The sequence below is a fragment of the Mytilus trossulus genome, chromosome 8 (genome assembly GCF_036588685.1).
Source record: "Mytilus trossulus isolate FHL-02 chromosome 8, PNRI_Mtr1.1.1.hap1, whole genome shotgun sequence".
Classification (NCBI taxonomy): domain Eukaryota; kingdom Metazoa; phylum Mollusca; class Bivalvia; order Mytilida; family Mytilidae; genus Mytilus; species Mytilus trossulus.
In genome coordinates this window covers 49075422-49096122 of record NC_086380.1, presented here as the reverse complement: position 1 = coordinate 49096122, position 20701 = coordinate 49075422, and the positions used below count along the sequence as shown (strand labels likewise).

Below are 20701 nucleotides of genomic sequence, written 5' to 3'. Positions count from 1 at the left end.
ATCTGGAAGCATATATAGAAAAATGTCTATAAAAAGGATTTCAGCAATTTTCAAAGTTGTAAACCCTTAATTTGGCAAAAATTAGGGGAGCAGAAAGAAACACAAACTTGATCTGCAACTCATCATGGTTAGCTCACATACCAAAATTCAGCCCAATTATATCTGAAAGTATTTAGAAAAAAGGTCCATATAACTGTGATTTTCAAAATTTTCAAAGTCCAAAGCCTGAAAATACAGTAAAAATAAGCTGAGCAGAACGAAACTTCGACTAGATCTATAACTCATCACGAGTTAAACACATACTAAAAATCAGCCAAATATCTGAAAGCGTTTAGAAAACAAGTCTGTATAACTGTGATTTTCAACAATTTAGCAAAGTCCATTGCGCGTAATTTCTGCAAAAATAATTGCAGCTGAAGGAACAAAACTCACATGCCAAAAATTGTCCCAATATCTGAAAGAGTTAAGAAAAAAACTCAGATTAATGGTTTGTTGCAGAATGACGTAAAAATATATTATTAACCTACTACACAAAATGTATCAACAAATATTCACAAACCTTTTGAAGGAAATAACAATGTCCACTGGAGCTGATTTATTCTGTTCGTCCTTTGAAGTTCTCTCAGTTTGCCACTACTTCTGTTGAGAGTTTCTTGTAAGCGGTCAGGATGGAACTCTGTATCAAACTTGAGTCGAACTGCACGTTGTGAGATTTTTAGTATAAGAAGACTTATCTTTATATAATTTGATTCTTCACTGGGTATTTCTGTTGCCATGGTATCAAGTAAATGAGTAGTCAATGAATCTAAAAATGATCATAATGATAGAACTTTAGCATAGACTTATATTAATATATTCTCCACAAGTTTTATATCATTATATGTAATAGACTCGTTGACTTTGCATCATATTATTTCATCGCATTAGTATCCCTAACTAGTCATTGTCCTCTTAAATCATTTCAATCCTAAAACCAAATAATTAGGTTTCCTTAACATGTGGAAACTGTTAAACCATACTCCCTTTTTCATATAAAACATATTTTTTGGTCTTTAGTTCCTAAACGTTTTGGGCAATTACCCCAATCTCTTACCTAGTTTTTACATGTATATATGGAACCTTGTAGTACAATTCCAGAGAGATCCATACACTTACAAATAAGTTATTGTCCCGAAACTAGAAAAAAAACTTGTTTTTGTCCCCTTTCTTTCAGGCCCATAATATCCTGAACATTTTGGGCAATTACCCCCAATCTCATACTCAGTTTTCCCATTGTGATATGAAACCATATTTATGGTACAATTTTAAAGTCTTCCATACACTTAAACACAAGTTATGGTCCGGAAACTACAAAATTTGCTTGTTTATTACCCTTTTATGGCCGCTTATTTCTAAACTGTTGGTACAATAAACCCCAAAAACAATCCTAACCTTCCCTTTGTGGTATTTAACCCTCTGGTAAAATTCAAAGGGATTTTTCACTTTATCTAAAGTCATTGTCCCAGAAACATAAATGTCTTTAGACAACACAAACAACAACAAAGACGAAGACAAGGTCATACCAAACATGCCAATATATATATATGACACAAAAAAAAAATTGAAGTTGAATAAAAGCAAATCTAAATTATTCTGATACCAATATATGTATACCAAATATATCAAATTATATAACTATATGGAGTTATTTTCTTTCAGAACGACAGTTCATTCTTTTTCAGAATAAACCAGGACGATACCATGTTTCAATGAAATATGCTCAAAGGCATAAAATAATGACTTGAATTTGAGGTCATGATTTTCCTTGATAAAAATGCAATCTATAATTTACTTCAAAATTTTATTCGTCTGATAGTTTTTTGTTGCTGATTTGGAAATTTATACTTTAAAGTTGAATCGATGAGAGATGTAAAAGAAACCTTCATTGTCTGCATTTTAATTTTAGAAACAAATAACGTGAACTACGTGAAGTTTTGTTAATTTATCGCTACAATAAAGAAGAATAATCATATATGCGAGATGAATTTTAATATAGACTTACATAAATAAAAAGCCAGATTTAGCATATTCGTGTGTTAGAATTTGAAAGTCTTATGGAGTCACACTGAATAGGTTGGTTGATTGTTGGTTGCTTGCTTAACGTCCAGTGGCAAATATTTCATGCATGTTCAGGACAATAAACGCTGAATAGGAAATCATACTGTGACCTTCATGTATCTTTATTCGTCTTTGTGTCAGTTCTCAACTGCTTTAAATTTATGTATACTTTTAGTCTATCAAATGATAAACTAATAAGATAATCTTATATTCTATTGAATAACATTAACGTAACTCAGAAAAGGGTCGGGTGTGGAGGGTATATCAGTATGTCCTGATTATCTGTTAATAAAATGTATTGCTATTCAAAAGACAATATTTCTGAATTTTTCATTCGATTCAATTAAAATTGTTAAAAAAAATAACCACTTTTCAGCGATAGAAATGACATTACAAAAAGAAAAAAACAAGTGAAACTGCGAGCTACTGCTCACTGATGATACCCCCGCTGAAGTGGATAATATAAATAGTGTGAAAATATGCAAGTGTTTGGTAAAGTTGTTGAGTAAAAAATCTGAAAACACATCACACGGTATAGCTGACTTATATAAATCCTGAAACCAAATTTCAGAAATCCTTGTATTGTAGTTCCTGAGAAAAATGTGACGAAAATTTTCAACTTGGCTATCATGTGTAAAATCATACAAGTGTTCGGTAAACAGGAAGTTGTCAAGTGATCAACCTGAAAACGCATCACACAGTATTAGCTGACTTAGATAAACCCTGAAACTAAATTTCAGAAATCCTTTGTATTGTAGTTCTTGAGAAAAATGCGACGAAAAATATTCATGGGACAGACGGACGGGGGTATAAAAACCATACCCCTCCCCTTTTTCATAAACTAAGTGGTACAATAAATTACTTACAATGTGTCTTGTATTTTTAATACACTGTTAACGGATGGTTACAATAGATTTGTGTCTTACTTCATGCAGTTACAGTAATATTTTTTATTGTGTATGGATTATATCTTTAAAAAGTTTATATCTAGAATTAATTAGGGAGTTTTATTTAACATTCTTAATGAGTCGTAGGGCGTATTAAAACCTGAATGCATTAGAAAGGAATATCCCACTTTAGTGTTGTCGGTAATATAGGAAACTAAATTTTGCAAATCTTTATGAAAAATAATATTTTTTGACGGTATACAAGTCAGATAATGCATATTTTAAGGTTTTTCTTGTCGTAGAAAATAACCTAAATTGTTATATATAGGCAGAGGACATTTTAGCGCATTGATCATGTTGATAGGAAATTTGAGCAAAAAAATATCAGACGTTTTCGCGCCTAGATAGAACCCATTTTAGCGCCTGATTCATTTGTGATTTTTTACCCATTTTAGCAAAAATTAAAATTGTCAATACCCAATTTAGAAAAATATTTTTAACCCATTATAATATATAAAAAAAAATAATTAATAAACTCAAGCTAGGACAATATAAAACATATGATGTACATTAAAATACAGCACTAAATGTTTTAAAGATGTAATCAAAATTAATGTTAAAAGTTTGTTTATCTTAGAGAACGTACGTAATGGGTTCCAGATGGACTAAACCCCCTGTACAATACTGCTGAATTGCATTAATTAGGAACTGTTCTTTCTCTTTATCTTGTCTAGATTTTGATGCACATTCTCCTATACCTTATATTTTACATATATGTTGTTGTTTGTAATTTGATAATAGTATCAAGAAAAACGAAAATAGCTATCTATTTGTCAGAAAATCTTATCCCATATATATATAAATTGGCCTTATCATGCTTATTGTTCAGTTGAAATATCAGCTTCACTGCAGAGCTCCAGTAGCCATGAGTAGGCATGATAGGGTATCACTTATTTCAAAGGGTTACATTTAGAAATTGCTTTACTTATAACATGTATAATGCTTTCTTTTTATATTGAATTAAAAAGACTTAATTAAAACAATGTAAAATGCCCATTTCAAATTAATAAAAAATAACTCATTGGTAAAAGAGAAAAATGTTCAACATGTTCAATATCAAACTTGATATTAAAATTAGAAAAGGAATGGTTAAATTGTTCATAAGTAAAAGTTATTAGGCAGAAAACAACTGGAGGTTGACCTTCCAAGGCATGGTATTCGTGGTATCTCCCTAAATCACGTATTGCTTAATAAAGGAAACAGCAGAAGTTGATTTTTAATTTCTTTTGAAATTTACTTACTTTTCTCTTTCAATGCGTCAACATCTTCTTCAAGTGCACTCAATCTTTTTTTACAATCTTCATCACTTTTCTTTAACCTATTAAGCCTCTCTATATACATGGTACTTGTTTCCTCATCCATACAACACGTTTCTAAATCCACAAACTTGTCTACAAACTCTCCTGTTTGTTTTCCCATGTAGGTCTCTAGTCTACCAGCAATCTCCTTAAACTGTGTAAAGATCTGAGATAATTCTGTATCTGTGACTTGTGCATTACCTCTGTGAAGAGTTTCGTTTCTGAATCTTCTAATTCTTTCAATGTCATCTCCTGGTGTGACCTCTGTTGAGCAGGGAGCAGTAGGATGGCTCCATCTTTTTGTAGGTGGAGGTACCAGATTCAAACCTCTTATCAATTTGTAAACAAATGGTATGTCAAAGTTTGAATATCCCTTTGTCGCAACATTGTTTATCAATAATAATTCATCGGATCTTAATATTTTTGACAGGTCCTTGTTTGTGTTGACATCATGTGATAACCTATGAGGAGGTTCTTTAATTGTAATAAGCTCCTGGAGAATATCAGGAAAGAGCTGTTGTGCTGCATGGCCTATTCTTGCATAATTTGTCAGGCATGACCCAGGTACTGCTAAGGAAGATGAACTTGCCATTACTGATGAATTACAAATTTTGATCTGTTAGGTGCATTTTTGTCCATTTTTACATCTATCATGTCTACCTACCATTGTCTACAAGTATAATAAAATTTTAAAAATTCTTCATAAAATATATCAACATGATCAAATCATACATATCAAAAAGTGTAAACACTATTGGAAAATGTAAAAAATGATACTAGCTATTTTATGTTAACAGACCTATAGTTGTTATTGTCTGTGTCATTTTGGTCTTTTGTGGATAGTTGTCTCATTGGCAATCATACCACATCTTCTTTTTTATATCATTAAAGAGTGGCAAGCAGTCGAAGCTCAGACATAAACAAGTTGGTTTTTGTTATTGACTTACCATGCTTACAGAAGTTAACCAGATGCTTCACAGGGCGCAGCTTTATACAACCGTAGAACCGTAGAGGTAGAACCCTGAACAGTTTGGGCAAGTTTGGACACAACATTTAAGCTTGATACAGCTCTGAATTTGGATTGTGATTAAATAGTTGACACAACATAGGTTTCTAACACAGAATGAAGGTGGTCTAAGAACTTAAACTTAAAAACTTAATTTTTTTAAATTGGACATTTACCTATTATGGTCCAATATCCAAAATCTAAATACATGGTTAGATTTAGCATATCATAGAACCCCAAGAATTCAATTTTTGATGAAATCAAATAATGTTCAATTTTAGAGACTGTATAGACCTCGATTTGGACCAATTTGATAACTGGGCCCAAATATTTAAAATCCAAGTACATGGTTAGAGTAATCATATTCAATTTTTGTTGAAATCAAACGTCAAAAGTTTAATTTTTGACCCTTTTTCGACCTTCATGACCTTAATGTAGACCAATTTGAAAAAAACATTGAAAACGAGACAATACTGGCAGTCTGTGCAATTGAATATTTCTTGCTATTGCACAAAACTGTGCAATTGAAAATTTCTTGCGATTGCGCAATATTGTGCAATAAGATATTTCTTGCTATTGCACAATACGGTGCAATTGAAGATTTCTTGCTATATTGCAGAATACTGTGCAATTGAAAATTTCTAGCTATTGAACAATACTTAATATAATAACTTTTGACCCCGATTTGGACCAACTTAAAAACTGGGCCCATAATCAACCAGATGCTCCGCAGGTCGTAGCTTTATACGACCGCAGAGGTTGAACCCTGAACAGTTGGGGCAAGTATGGACACAACATTCAAGCTGCATTCAGCTCTAAATTTGGATTGTGATTTAATAGTTAACACAGCATAGGTTTCTGACACAGAATGAATGTGTTCTAATGAACTTAATATTTTTGTTTTCTCTAAGAGCAATTCACTATGCTGTTGAATATTAATCCTCTCGAAAAAATGTTTGAAGAAATTTTCTTTTTATTTATGAAATTTCAAATGAGAAAAATTGAACCAAATTTTTTAATCACATCCCCCTTTCCCTTATTCCAAAACTAATCTCAATTAAAATATTCTAATGGAGTTTGCAACAATAACTACTCATTTAAATACATCATAAAATATTAAGATGTAAAAAAACTGCTTGTTATCACTGAATGGTAAAGATTATTTAAAGTTATCAGTTGGTAGTAAAAAGTGAATATACATTGTATATTGTATATAACAAAGATTTTTAAGTTGATTCTGGACAAAGAAAGATAACACCAATTAAAAAAAAAATCTTGCAATAAGATATTTCTTGCTTACTATTCTGGACAAAGAAAGATAACTCTAATTAAAAAAAAAATTGCTATTTCACAATATTATGAAATTAGATATTTCTTGCCATTGCACAATACTGTGCAATTGAAAAGACTTACTATTGCACAATACTTAATATAATAATTTTAGATCCTGATTTGGACCAACTTGAAAACTGGGCCCATAATCAAAAATCTAAGTACATGTTTAGATTCAGCATATCAAAGAGGCCCAAGAATTTATTTTTTGTTAAAATCAAACTTAGTTTTATTTTGGACCCTTTGGACCTTATAAATGTAGGCCAATTTGAAAACGGGACCAAAAATGAAGAATCTACATACACAGTTAGATTTGGCATATCAAAGAACTCCATTTATTCAATTTTTGATGAAATCAAATAAAGTTTAATTTTGGACCCAGATTTGGACCAACTTGAAAACTGGGCCAATAATCAAGAATCTAAGTACATTTTTAGATTCAACGTATCAAAGAACCCAACCGATTCATTTTTTGTCAAAATCAAACTAAGTTTAATTTTGGACCCTTTGGACCTTAATGTAGACCAATTTGAAAACATGACCAAAAGTTAAGAATCTACATACACAGTTAGATTCGGCATATCAAAGAACCCCAATTATTCAATTTTGATGAAATCAAACAAAGTTTAATTTTGGACCCTTTGAGCCCCTTTTTCCTAAACTGTTGGGACCAAAACTCCCAAAATCAAAACCAACCTTCCTTTTATGGTCATAAACCTTGTGTTAAATTTCATAGATTTCTATTTACTTATACTAACGTTATGGTGCGAAAACCAAGAAAAATGCTTATTTGGGTCCCTTTTTGGCCCCTAATTCCTAAACTATTGAAACCAAAACTACCAAAATCAATCCCAACCTTTCTTTTGTGGTCATATACCTTGTGTCAAAATTTCATAGATTTCCATTAACTTAAACTTAAGTTATTGTGCGAAAACCAAGAAAATGCTTATTTGGGCCCTTTTTGGCCCCTTATTCCTAAAATGTTGGGAGCAAAACTCCCAAAATCAATACCAACCTTCCTTTTATGGTCATAAACCTTGTGTTAAAATTTCATAGATTTCTATTCACTTTTACTAAAGTTAGAGTGCGAAAACTAAAAGTATTCGGACGACGACGCAGACGACGACGCCAACATGATAGCAATATACGACGAAAATTTTTTCAAAATTTGCGGTCGTATAAAATTCTAAGAACATGTTTAGATTCAGCATATATATCAAAGAGCCAAAAAAAATTTTTTTTTTATTAAAATCAAGCTAAGTTTAATTTTGGACACTTTGGACCTTAATGTAGACCAATTTGAAAACAGGACCCAAAATTCAGAATCTGAATGCATGGTTAGATTTGGCATATCAAAAGAAGCCAAATAATTCAGTTTTTGATGAAATCAAACAGAGGTCAATTTTGGACCCTTTTGACCCCTAATTTGTTGGGACCAAAACTCCAAAAATCAATCCAAACCATTTTTTTGTGGTCATAATTAAACCTTGTGTTAAAATTTCATAGATTTCTATTAACTTATACTAAAGTTATTGTGCAAAAACAAGGAAAATGCTTATTTGGGACCTGATTTTGGCCCCTTATTCCTAAACTGTTGGGACTTATACTCCCAAAATCAAGCCCAACCTTCCGTTTGTGGTCATAGACCTTATGTTAAAATTTCATAGATTTCTGTTCACTTATACTAAAGTTATTGTGCGAAAACCAAGAAAAATGCTTATTTGGGCCCTTTTTGGTCCCTAATTCCCAAACTGTTGGGACCAAAACACCCAAAATCAATCCCAACCTTCCTGTTATGGTCGTTAACCCTGTGCGATTAAATTTCATAGATTTCTATTTACTTTTACTCAAGTTAGAGTGTGAAAACCAAATGTCTTCAGAAGACAAGCCAATGTGATACCAATATACGACCAAAAACTTTTCAATTTTTGCGGTTGTATAAAAAATGCATTTCTCATAAAAAATTTCAAACTTTATTAAGTCTGTCTGTCCATCCGTCTGTCCTCAACATGTTGGACATAAACTCAAAAATGTTGTAACCAATTTGCATGAAACTTTGAGGAATAATTGTTTATATTCTTTTTTTTAAATTGTGTCAGCACTAAATTGCTCTCAAGTGAACCATTAAATATGTACATGATGTATGTGGCATAATTTGACCTCTTGAAAATTGAGAATTTCAAAGGTTCTAAAAACATTACTTGTATTAATGTTCAAGGAGGCTAAGGGGAGATAATTCAGACCTGTTAATTAAAACAAGAAAATAAAATTCCTACAAATTAACGTATATATATGCAAGTAATTTATATCAATTACATCTTGTATGTATGACCTGTTGGTGACCTTCTGCTGTTGTTTTTTATTTTTTGTTATGGTTGTTGTCTCTTTGACACATTCCCCATTTCCATTCTCAATTTTATTTATTATCACCAACTTAAATATTAGCAGTCATAAATAATTAAGAAACCTGAAACAAATTTTAAGATCCAGCCAACAACTTGTAGTTCTAAGAATATGTATTTCTACTGGAAACAAATGACACTTATCACGCCCCATTTTGTATGTACATTGTATGAGCCTGTCCTAAGTAAATAGCCTGTTATTCAGTGGTTGTCGTTTGTTTATATGTGTTACATATTATATGTTATTCAGGTCTCAGACAGGGTATATACTGTGATATTCCCGTCTTAAGAGTTATTGTCCCCTGAGCTGAAGGCGAAGGGGATATAAGCTCTAAGCCGGGAATGTCACAGTATATACCCTTTCTGAGACCTGAATTACACATATATTACAGATTACCCCTGACTTAATGTTATTTTCCAGTGCAGGTTTTTGTTGACAACACATATATATTATATAAGTTGAAAAACCCAACCTGATATGTTCAGCATACGTGAAGGATTTTCTTATTTACTGTGAACATAATTTTATCATGAATGTAATAAATTATAATAACACTTTTAACATTAAAATTAAGTATTAAAAGCGTTAATTGCGTGATTTTGTATCAAAAATGTATTATTGACTAAAGCACGTCATTATTTTCACTCTGTGAGCCTCTGACAGTCTGATAGCTTTTTACTACGTCACATAGTAACCAGTGTTATGATGACGTTTTTGAGGTTCCAATTGGGGATAAAAATGTTGTATATACCACGGCAGTTTCCTGAATATATACTGACATATCTGTGTTGTTATCCAATCACAAACCTCAACACATTTGTAATCCGTAATATAATATATTTGTTTTCCGCTAAATTTTTGTACATAAATCAGTCTGTTAGTTTTCTTGTCTGCATTGTTTTTCATTGTCATTTTAGGGACTTTTAAAGCTGACTATCATATGTGGTATGGGCTTTGCTCATTGTTGAACCCTCATCAAAAGCCCATCTACCATGAGCGTTAAGTAACCACCTCAATTTGATGTTATTCAACTTATGTACAATGTTATTCAACTTATGTACAATTTTATATGGAGTTCACCAATTGATAGAATTAAAAGAGATGTTTTACAAAATGATATTGAAGATGGTGGACTCAAAATTATAAATCTTAGTGCATTTATTTTAGCACTGAAGTGTACATGGATAAGGAGATTATTTAAAACAGACAACAAATGGCAGAATGTTTTTTTTTCAAATGTTCATGTAGAAAAATTTTATGGTTGTGGAAGTGTTTATATCCAAAAATTACAACAACATATCAAAAATAAATTTTGGCAAGATGTTCTGAAAGTATGGCAACTTCTTCGAGAAAAAGAAGAATATGACAGTTGGGAATGCTTTCTTGCTAGTCCAATCTGGCTTAACAATAATATAAAGGTAGCAAATAAACCTATTTTTTAAAAAGATTGGTTTGAAAATGGTATAAGATTTATAAATGATATTGTAAATGAAGATGGGACCTTTTTCTCTCATCAAAAAATAGAAGAAATGTATCAGATAAATGTGAATTTCATGAGATATAATAGTATTATATCTGCTATACATCAAGCATCAAAATCATTTGTGGGAAAAAAATCACAAATTAGAACATGTAGAACTACCTTTAATTCCATCTGCTATTAAAAGGCTAGTTAAAAGTTTAAAAGGATCTAAAGATATGTATATTGTTTTAAATAAAAATGGAAGTGTTCCCACTAGTCAGTTAAGATGGACTGAAATTTTTGGCTTTGATCAAAATCACTGGAAAAAAAATTATGAACTGCCATTTGTTGTCACAAATAATACTAAGTTACAGTGGCTACAGTATAGATTCAATCATCGAATCTTAGCTACAAACAAATTTCTTTATAAAATTAAGATTTATGATAATCCAAATTGTACTTTTTGTAATTTAGAAATTGAAACATTAGAACATTTATTTTGGGAATGTGAACATACAGATTGAAAATTGGTATCTGACCAATGTAATTAGTGTACTTTTTACAAAAGAAGTTTTTTTGTTTGGTAACACTGCAAAAATATCAAAAGGCAATGCAGAAAATACTCTTTTTCTTACCATAAAGCAATATATTCATAATTCCAGATGTTTTAAAAAAAAAACTAACATTAAACTCAGTAAAAGAAAAGATGAAATATGTGTATGCAATGGACAAAAATATTGCTATGAAAAACAAATGTGAACATCAGTTTCTCAGAGAATGGAATGTTTTTGATATATTACTAAGTTAAGTACAAAAATGTATATATACTTTACATTAAATATTATACATGTTATTAATGAAAATGCTGTATTTACTATACTAAAATAGAATCTCTCTCTCTCTCTCTCTCTCTCTCTCTCTCTCTCTCTCTCTCTCTCTCTCTCTCTCTCTCTCCGGTGTTCAAACTGCTTTACTCTTTATCTTACATTTGTATTTAAAAAAAAAAAAATTGCTTCCTAATAGACAGTTGTATTGATTAGATAATATCTATAGATTTATATATTATATATTGCTATTATATTTGTGTATATTATGTTGTAAATTGGAAGTTGTAAATAATAAAAATTATAAAAAAAACCAAAAAAACACCTCAATTTGCACAAGTAGAAGCACCACTTTTTTTTCAAAGATTTCAAACAAGAGTTGTGTATTGATGTCTCATAAATAGACAACTTTCGAGTTCTATGGATTTCTGTCAAAAACTCCGGTTTGAGTGAACGTAATTTATGAGTTTAGGGGCGTCATCACTTCCATTCTAATGTTGAGCGAGTGGTTGGAAACTATAATTCTATATTGTCATATTATTCATCAAATTGAATTCTCAAAATTGACCATCAGCATTGCTGTCGATCGGGAATTGTCAGCTAGCTACAGAACAACCATTATTTCTAGTTTATCCTGCACAATGACAATCATTAAGACGCTTGATGAACGTAAATAGTGCAGGGATACAGGTGACCCCCACTATCTGGTAAATGACGTCATAAAGGAGCATTTAATTGACGAGTTTTTTCCAGTGACAGATGAACTCGAAAGTGGTCTTTTGTACCAAATTTTACAATAATTTTCTTCGACAAGCACAGCTGGAAATGACCGCAGATGTCCAACCCTGAACAGTTGGGGCAAAAATGGACACAATATTCGCACTTGATACTTGTCTGAATTTGGATTGTAATTAAATATGTGAAACACCATAGGTTTCTTCCACAGAATAACTGTAGTCAAAGAACTTGAATTGGTTATGTGATTTGAATTTATATTCATTTCTTTTGGATTTTGTGCAATACACTATGCTGTTGCAAATTGACCCCCCTACCTAACCACCCCAAAATAATTAAAAAAAAATACCTCCCCCCCTTTTTGGGTCAGTAATATTCATAATCATAGCTAAAATTGAATCACCAGCACTCATAAACCAAAATTCAAGCAGATTCTAGATTTTTTCTTTGATTTGAGACCAAAATAGTTCTGATGCAAATATATCATGTATAAGATAGAAGACCAATTAAATTAAAGTGATTGGCGCCAGGGGCGGATTTAGGCGGGGGCGTGGCGGGCGTGCGCCCCCCCTAAAATTTGCAAAGCATGGGTTGACTTCAACATATTTAAGTATCAGAAGAGTCCATTCAATCTTTTTTAACATTCAAAGTATATAAAACAGTCAGTTTAACAGAATCAATGTGATTACTAATCAACTGACCTACGCTTTATTAAAGTTCTATACATAACTTGAAAGGAAGGTGTCAAACGCGGAGCTGCGTTTGATGACAAATATAATAGGTTATGAGCAGTTAAAGTAAAAACAAATGTTACATTGTATTTGCGGTTTTTATAATCAATTTGTTTGATAATCGAAGTTTCAAAACATCGCTTACTCACTTTCACAATTTCATCATGACACGGTCAAGAAAACAGTGAGATTCTTTTATATTATCTGTAATGAAAGATAGAAATACTGTTTCAAGCGAAAGGTTAGTTTATTAATTTGTTTCTCTGTTACTATATTATTTATATCTCACTTGCAACCTAAATATTTAGCCGAATTCTGTACTGTATTACTGTATGCTTGGGATCCCAAGAAAATAAATATAACTGCGTAAATGCATCTCATTCTGATTTTAGTTGTTTGTGGCGAACACAGTGAAGTCTGGCAGTCGCACGACCTCCGAAAAATCAAAAAGTAAAAAACAGATAGTATGAAAGGACAATTAAAAGTCACTGGTAAAAGTAGAAATTTTCGTTTGAAAATATATTGGTCAGGTGAGCAATTGTGATCTGTCTCGTCTCACTTTGCGTCCGTCTGTCCGCCCGTCTATCTGTAAATTGTTGTCAGGTGTGGATTAATGAGGTTTCAGCTTGAAACTTTAATTTCTCGCTAATTTTACCACACAATAGTTCGTAGTTCGAAATATCTACATTTCACCCCTTTAGAAAAATATTTCAATAGTTTTACCTAGAAAAACCTCCAAAAAAAACAAAACTTTGCGCCCCCCCTAACTGAATCCTGGATCCGCCCCTGGGCGCCATCATGAAATTGACATGGCACAAACTATAGCTTCAACATGTTCAAATGTTTGCTGTATTAAGGACATAAACAGAACTAGTAAATGACTATTTGTAGTATAAATAGATAAAACAGCACACAAATAACTGATACACATTGTTAAACGAAGGATTTAAGAAAATGAGAGGGAAGGAACTAGAGGGGGTCAACACAGGGTCTTGTCCTTAAGCCTCTGACGTTTCTCTCTCTATATATAAGGGTCTAAATGTTTACTAGAGAATTTGGGTACAAACTACAAAATGTATAATGAATTTATGATTCAAAATCCAGATGCTCCCCAGGGCACAGATTTAATCGACTGAAGAGGTCGAACCCTGAACAGTTGGAGCAAGTATGGAGACAGCATTCAAATTTGATACAGTTCTGAATTTAGATTGTGATTAAAAAGTTGACACAGCATATAGGTTTCTGACACAAAATAAATGCATGTGCTCTAATGAAATTAATTTTTTTTTACCCATTATGGTCAAATATCCAAAAGGCACTGGCTACTGTTACATGGAAATGTAACAATAATAAAAATATTATTGTTACATTGGAGACTAATTGCCGGAATGCAAAGTTGGGTAAGGAACTGTTTAATTACGAATGTAACAATAATTATTGAGGCTACGGTTACATGGCGTTATTGTTACATGAAAAACAGCAATGTACGATGGGACTAGTAATATGTACTAATGATAATAAAAGTTAGATATTTATTTTATATACAATATATACAATAATAACATACAATTTCTTGAATTCTTTTTATTTTCAATGACAGGTCTACATATCCAGTAAGTGGTTTTTGGAGCATGTTCAAGTCTGACAAATTTTTTATGAAACAACTCCAAGCAATATTCGTATATATTTATATGGGTTAAAAAAGGGGAAATTACCTTTGGTTTGGGTGAGCTCCATCTGATTTTGAAACGAAATTACGTCCTCCATGGACGAGTTTGAGGATGGATACATCATCGTAACATGAATACAGAAGTTCATAGTATTTAAGTTCACAGTTAGCGAACTTTGCTTTTGATTTATCATTTTTTTTGTATATATATGAAGTTATAGGTTTGTGTCTTGATATTGTTTCAGTTTCGTTTCAAACGCATCCTAAGTTTTAATGTTTTTACCCAATACTAAATTAGTAGTTATAAAAGTAGCTGTGCAGTTAAATACTTAGAAGGGCACACTTTTCTCAGCCCGAGTTCTCAACAACAAACCATCATGAACTATATTTTTCGCCTTTGGCACTACTTATCTGAAGTTGTATATATCTTTAAGAACATCAAAACCATTAATGCATAAAACTATTTTAACACCATTTGTTGAATAATGATATTTATTATTTATCATTATAACAAGTATTATAAATTTAGTACATATGAAAGAATTAAGCAACAAAACTATAGAAGATTTAAGTTTTTAATAAATCTAGCATACATTTCTGTTTTTCATGTAACAATAACTCAATGTAACTGTAGCCTCAATAATTATTGTTACATTCGTAATTAATCATGTTAATCAGTTCCTTACCCAACTTTGCATTCCGGCAATTAGTCTCCAATGTAACAATAATATTTTTATTATTGTTACATTTCCATGTAACCGTAGCCAGTGCCTATCCAAAATCTAAATAAAATGTATGTGGCCATGGATTGATTCAGCAAATCAAAGAATTCCAAGAATACACTAGTTCAGGGAAAGCTTGATCGCGACCTAGAATTCTAAGTGGGTCAAGCGTTTAAATAAAATTCATGCGAGAATATGCGAGATTTGGATGAACTGGGGGCAAAGTCATATTGATCATGTATGGCACACATCAATATTCGATGTTTATTAGGACGCTCGCCAAAAAACGAAGTCCATCTAATACTAGTAGTAAAATACGGGAAAATGAAAATAATTATTTGCAAACTTTTACCCTGGAAACTGTATTTTGGACATAAAGAAGCTTCTGTCAAAATTTCCTGAAATTTCATTATGTTTGACAACGACTTTGATGTAACACACAACTTTAACCACAGACTGATTCTTTATGCTGAAATAGTCGGCGTTAATACTGACGACGGAATCTAGGATCGCCAAGTATCGGTTTCGCCAAACTTGTCAGAAAGAAGGATGTATGTCAATAGATCCAAGTAGGCAGTTATTTCACTCATAAATCTTAAAGACCTCCTTGTTTTCTACATGGCGACAATAAAAAAAAAATTGTCTTAAGGGGGGGGGGGGGGGGGCTTTTTCACATTTAGTTTCATTCTACCTATTAACGTGAATTTTCTGACACAAAAATCAGTAAAATAACAGAACTGTTCATTAAAAGTATGTAATCAAATGCCAAACTATATATACAGACAAATGACAGATATGTGTGAAAATCTACTTTCTGAAAAAGAACAAAATATATAAATTATATTTTATTCTGTTTAAGATCTTATTAAATCTATATGAAGTTAATTAGATATTCTGTATACAATATTATATATGCTTTACAATATGTCAAAATAAAAAGGGTATAGTAATTGTATCATAGGCTAACTGTCGCCTGGTGAGATTAATAGTTTAAGGTAAAACTTTATGATACCATATATGCCCTAGGTGTTAATTGACTTTTATTTATATGAGATCAGTGCCTAAGATATAGCACCCGTACCTTCTTGAATATATAGACGATCTGCAAAGTGAACATCACAGCATGAATTTGTCCATTTTTGCGTGAAGGTAACACTTTAAGTCAGGTGACATCAAACGTTCCTTTTGTATTCAAGATTAATTAACAATGATTAACATTACGGTCAAAACATTCTGTTTTAATATGTCATGGTAATCTTCAGCTTTAGAAAAATATGACAAACTATATATTTAAACTAGTGTTTGGTTTTGAAATATACTATGCAACTATTCAAATGCAGCTTGGAAAATTAGATCACATATAGTGTTACAATATTATTGTCTACTATGTAACTTCTGTTCTCTGCTGTCTTTTGTTTGTCATATATTGTATATATTTTCGTTTCCCATAGCATACATGTATTTATCACATATTTTGTACTGATATGTACGTTTTTGCATGCCAATAATAGGCGGAAGTCAAGGTTGGTTATCAGCCCTCGGGGCTGATATCGATATCAGCCCTCGAAATCCATATCAAGCCCCCGAGTTTAACTTCCGGTAACCTGTCAATCAAAGACTATTTGTAAACAAGTTGGTGAAAAATATGTGATAAATAGATTATTACATGTCATTTTTCATATGGTCCGTGGTATCAGCCCACGACCCATATCAAGCCCTCGGGCTAAAGCCCTCTGGCTTGATATGGGAGTCTAGGGCTGATACCAGGGCCATATGGAAAATGCCATGTAATAAACTATAATTATCACATATTTTGTACTGATATGTACGTTTTTGCATGCCAATAATAGGCGGAAGTCAAGGTTGGTTATCAGCCCTCGGGGCCGATATCGATATCAGCCCTCGAAATCCATATCAAGCCCCCGAGTTTAACTTCCGGTAACCTGTCAATCAAAGACTGTTTGTAAACAAGTTGGTGAAAAATATGTGATAAATAGATTATTACATGTCATTTTTCATATGGTCCGTGGTATCAGCCCACGACCAATATCAAGCATGTCAAGCCCTCGGGCTAAAGCCCTCTGGCTTGATATGGGAGTCTAGGGCTGATACCAGGGCCATATGGAAAATGCCATGTAATAATCTATAAATACTTCTTGAAATAAAGTATTCATTAATCTGACTACAGTAATAACGATGCCGATCTGAGATAATGCCCCCAGTTCGTCAAATCTCATATCTAATTAGTCGATAACGCAAAATCCCGATCGATCTTGCACATGCGCATTGTTTCCCTGAACTAGTGTATTCAATCTTTGATAAAATCAAACAAAGTTTAATTTTCCACCCTTAATTTTGACCTCAATGTGGACCAATTTGATAACAAAGTCAAAATTCAAAAATCTAAATACATGGTTAGATTGAGCATACCAAAGAACCCCATACATTCAATTTTTGTTGAAATAAAAAAAAGTGAAATTTTGCACCCCAATTTTGAACAACTTGAAAACTGGGCCCATAATTGTTCTTTGTCTCTATATACATATCAGTCGACTGGCAAAAATCTCAAATGCTGTTTATCGGTAACTTCGACATATAATATTCCCAGTGAAAACAATTTAAATTTAAACGTTTAATAAAAAATAAATCAAAATTAAACTACATGGGGTAATTCGGGATATTCCCACTCAGGGGCACCCAACGGGTATCCTGTTCACACGTACCTGTGTTCGAATCCGGGTCCGTACGCCCTGATTCACGTTCGCCCAGGGTCCATTCGCCCTGATTATTATTTTTTTCTAATTGTTGTCTAGTGGCATAATTTTAAGTATTTGAACAAAATATGTTGAAGTTTGTTGAAAAATTCACCGAATATTTATATTGCCGCAATCAATTTCATCATTTTCCCTTTGATTGCAGTAGAATACTGGAATACAATGAATTTATCTTTATTGATATTTGTTAACAAAATAATTGTATTCAGTCATTCACTAATGTATGCAGTATAACTGAGACTAGTCTCAGAGTATTATAATGAATGAACTTGTAAATCTGTTTTACAGTTCGTACATTTTTTTTAAATTAATTTCAAGCTGAATATATTATCAAAACAAATTTTGTTTTTATAATATTATTAATCCATCAAAAGACAGGTATCACAATAAGCAGTGATCCGAATTATTTTGTCATAAAACAATAAATTAATGATCCTTAACTAGCCATAAACTTTTAGATATTTCCATGTTTCCATAAATTTCAAGAATATATACCATAGAAATATATCTGATTAATTAAGTTTATTCAACTTCAATGCCTGAATATAAATATTTTTAGTAGGGCGAACGGACTCTAAGGGCGAACGAACTCAGGGCAAACGGACCCAGGGCGAACATGTTACTAGGGCCAGGGACGTATATAGAGGGATAGGTAACTTCTTCACAATCCTTGTTGCGATAAATAATATGTAGAGAATCATTGGAGAAACCACACTGTACACCTGAAAACTTTTAAAGTTGTTGATGGATTTTAATGAAATAAAGGTTTTCTTAAACTTAAATGATTCCTACATTGATAGAGTTAATTTGGTTAATAATGTTCATGTCCTTCATGTAATTTGAATTATTTAAGAAAGGAGGGTAATTATTTTTGGGGCATTATTCTACATTTTGGGTGAAAAACACAATAAAATGTAGTTCAACTGTTCAGCTAAAACATAAAAGGTTCTTGATTGATTTTGATGAAATTTATTAAGTCTGAAGTTTTAATGTTTTTTACATGTACAGAAGAATTTTCATGGTAATCAATAAGGTTTAAGATTAAATATAAGCAATTTAAAAATGTATAGAAGATATGTTCAAATCCAACGATTCTCTACATATTTTCCAAAAATTATGAGATTCGAATCCTTCTATATAAGTCCTTGCTAGGGCGAACGGTCCCGATACCCCTGTGTTCAATGCCGGCTAAATAGCAAATTTGCTATTTTGCCGGTGCCGGTCAAATAGCAAATTTGCTATTTAGCCGGTGCCGGTCGAATAGACACTGCCTTACTAAAGCGCCTTAGAATATTAATTCACTTACAACCATGACGTGCATGACGTGTCCTTCCTTCCAGCTGAATTTCCCGATCACCGTTTTAAAATCATCTACTAGTCAACAAGGTCAAGGTCATTTCGTATCTGCATGTTATCACTATTGAGGTCGTAAACTAGCGCGTTCTTCGTGAAAGAGGGGGCGTGAAAGAAATAAAGAAATAAAATATAGAAGGGGTTACTAGCTGCTATCACTGTAGAATAAGACTAGAATACATTTAAAACATATATGGTATTCATTTTACAACTTGTTGTGTTTATTTCATAAATCATATTCAAATTCGATACCAAGGAAGATTAAAACATTTAATACAAAAATATAAGAAAAAATAAGAAAAAAATATTTTCAAAAGTAGCGGAAAACTGACCAACTACGTACTCCCGTGACTAATTGTCCTGACCGATGGAAAATGCTAATAACTTATTTTGTTCTTTGAAGGTTCGACTTCAAATTTAATGTCAAGGAAGATTCTAACATTGAATACAGATCGAGGTATAACCAAAAATATCCAAAAAACTTTTAAGTGTTAGAAAACTTGACCTGACCAACTACGTCTTTCCCATGACAAATGTCCTGACCATTTTTGTTAATATTTATTGGGATATTACCAAGGTAATTATCAGGGAAGATTACAACACTTAGTATGAGCATGTAATTCTTTTATTTTAAACCTGACCTAACCAATGTTTACCTTGTCCTGCAATGTCCTGACTGATGAAGAAAAGACAAATATTATATAGCTGGTTTTTTTTTTCTCTCTCTAAAGACAGAATATACTTAATTCTTTAAAAAAAAAAATTATTTATTTAAACATAGTAAAGAAAAAACTAGGATGCACTTTTTTTATTCGTAATATATGTGTATAAGAAAGGCAAAAGACAGTGACATAATAAAATTTTAAAAATAAAACATTTTCCATCGGTCAGGACAATTAGTCACGGGAGTACGTAGTTGGTCAGGTCAAGTTTTTTAACTCTTGAAAATATTTTTTTCTTATTTTTTCTTATATTTTAATTTTGTATTAAATGTTTTAATCTTCCTTGGTATCGAATTTGAAGTCTATCCTGTCAATTGAATAATAAAACATTTTTAGCCGTTTCATATCGGTCAGGACATTAGTAGTTTCAAAGTCAAGTTGGTCAGGTCAAGTTTTCTAACTCTTAAAAATATTTTTTTATTTTTTTTAAATTTTATTTATTAAATATAAGTTCTCATTTTGCTTGATTCCAAATTTCAAGTAAATCCTTCCAATAATAAAAAAAGTATTAAGCATTTTCATTTCTGTCAGGACATTGTCAGGTCATTGTCAGGACATTGTCAGGACATTAGTGTAACCCTATTAACACAGCTGTATTTTGTGCAATGTCAATTTCATCATGGACA

The 20701-nt window shown here is 31.9% G+C and overlaps 1 protein-coding gene across 1 annotated transcript; it reads right to left on the bottom strand.

Annotated features, from left to right (window-relative positions):
* Window positions 1–211: 211 nt before the first annotated feature.
* Window positions 212–19393, bottom strand: LOC134727733 (uncharacterized). The gene is made up of 4 exons (XM_063592119.1): window positions 19307–19393; window positions 4286–5012; window positions 560–805; window positions 212–225 (listed from the first exon to the last, which is right to left on the bottom strand). Exons 2-4 carry the CDS (start codon window positions 4932–4934, stop codon window positions 212–214), a joined length of 909 nt encoding a protein of 302 aa, XP_063448189.1. The 5' UTR covers window positions 4935–5012; window positions 19307–19393.
* Window positions 19394–20701: the final 1308 nt, after the last annotated feature.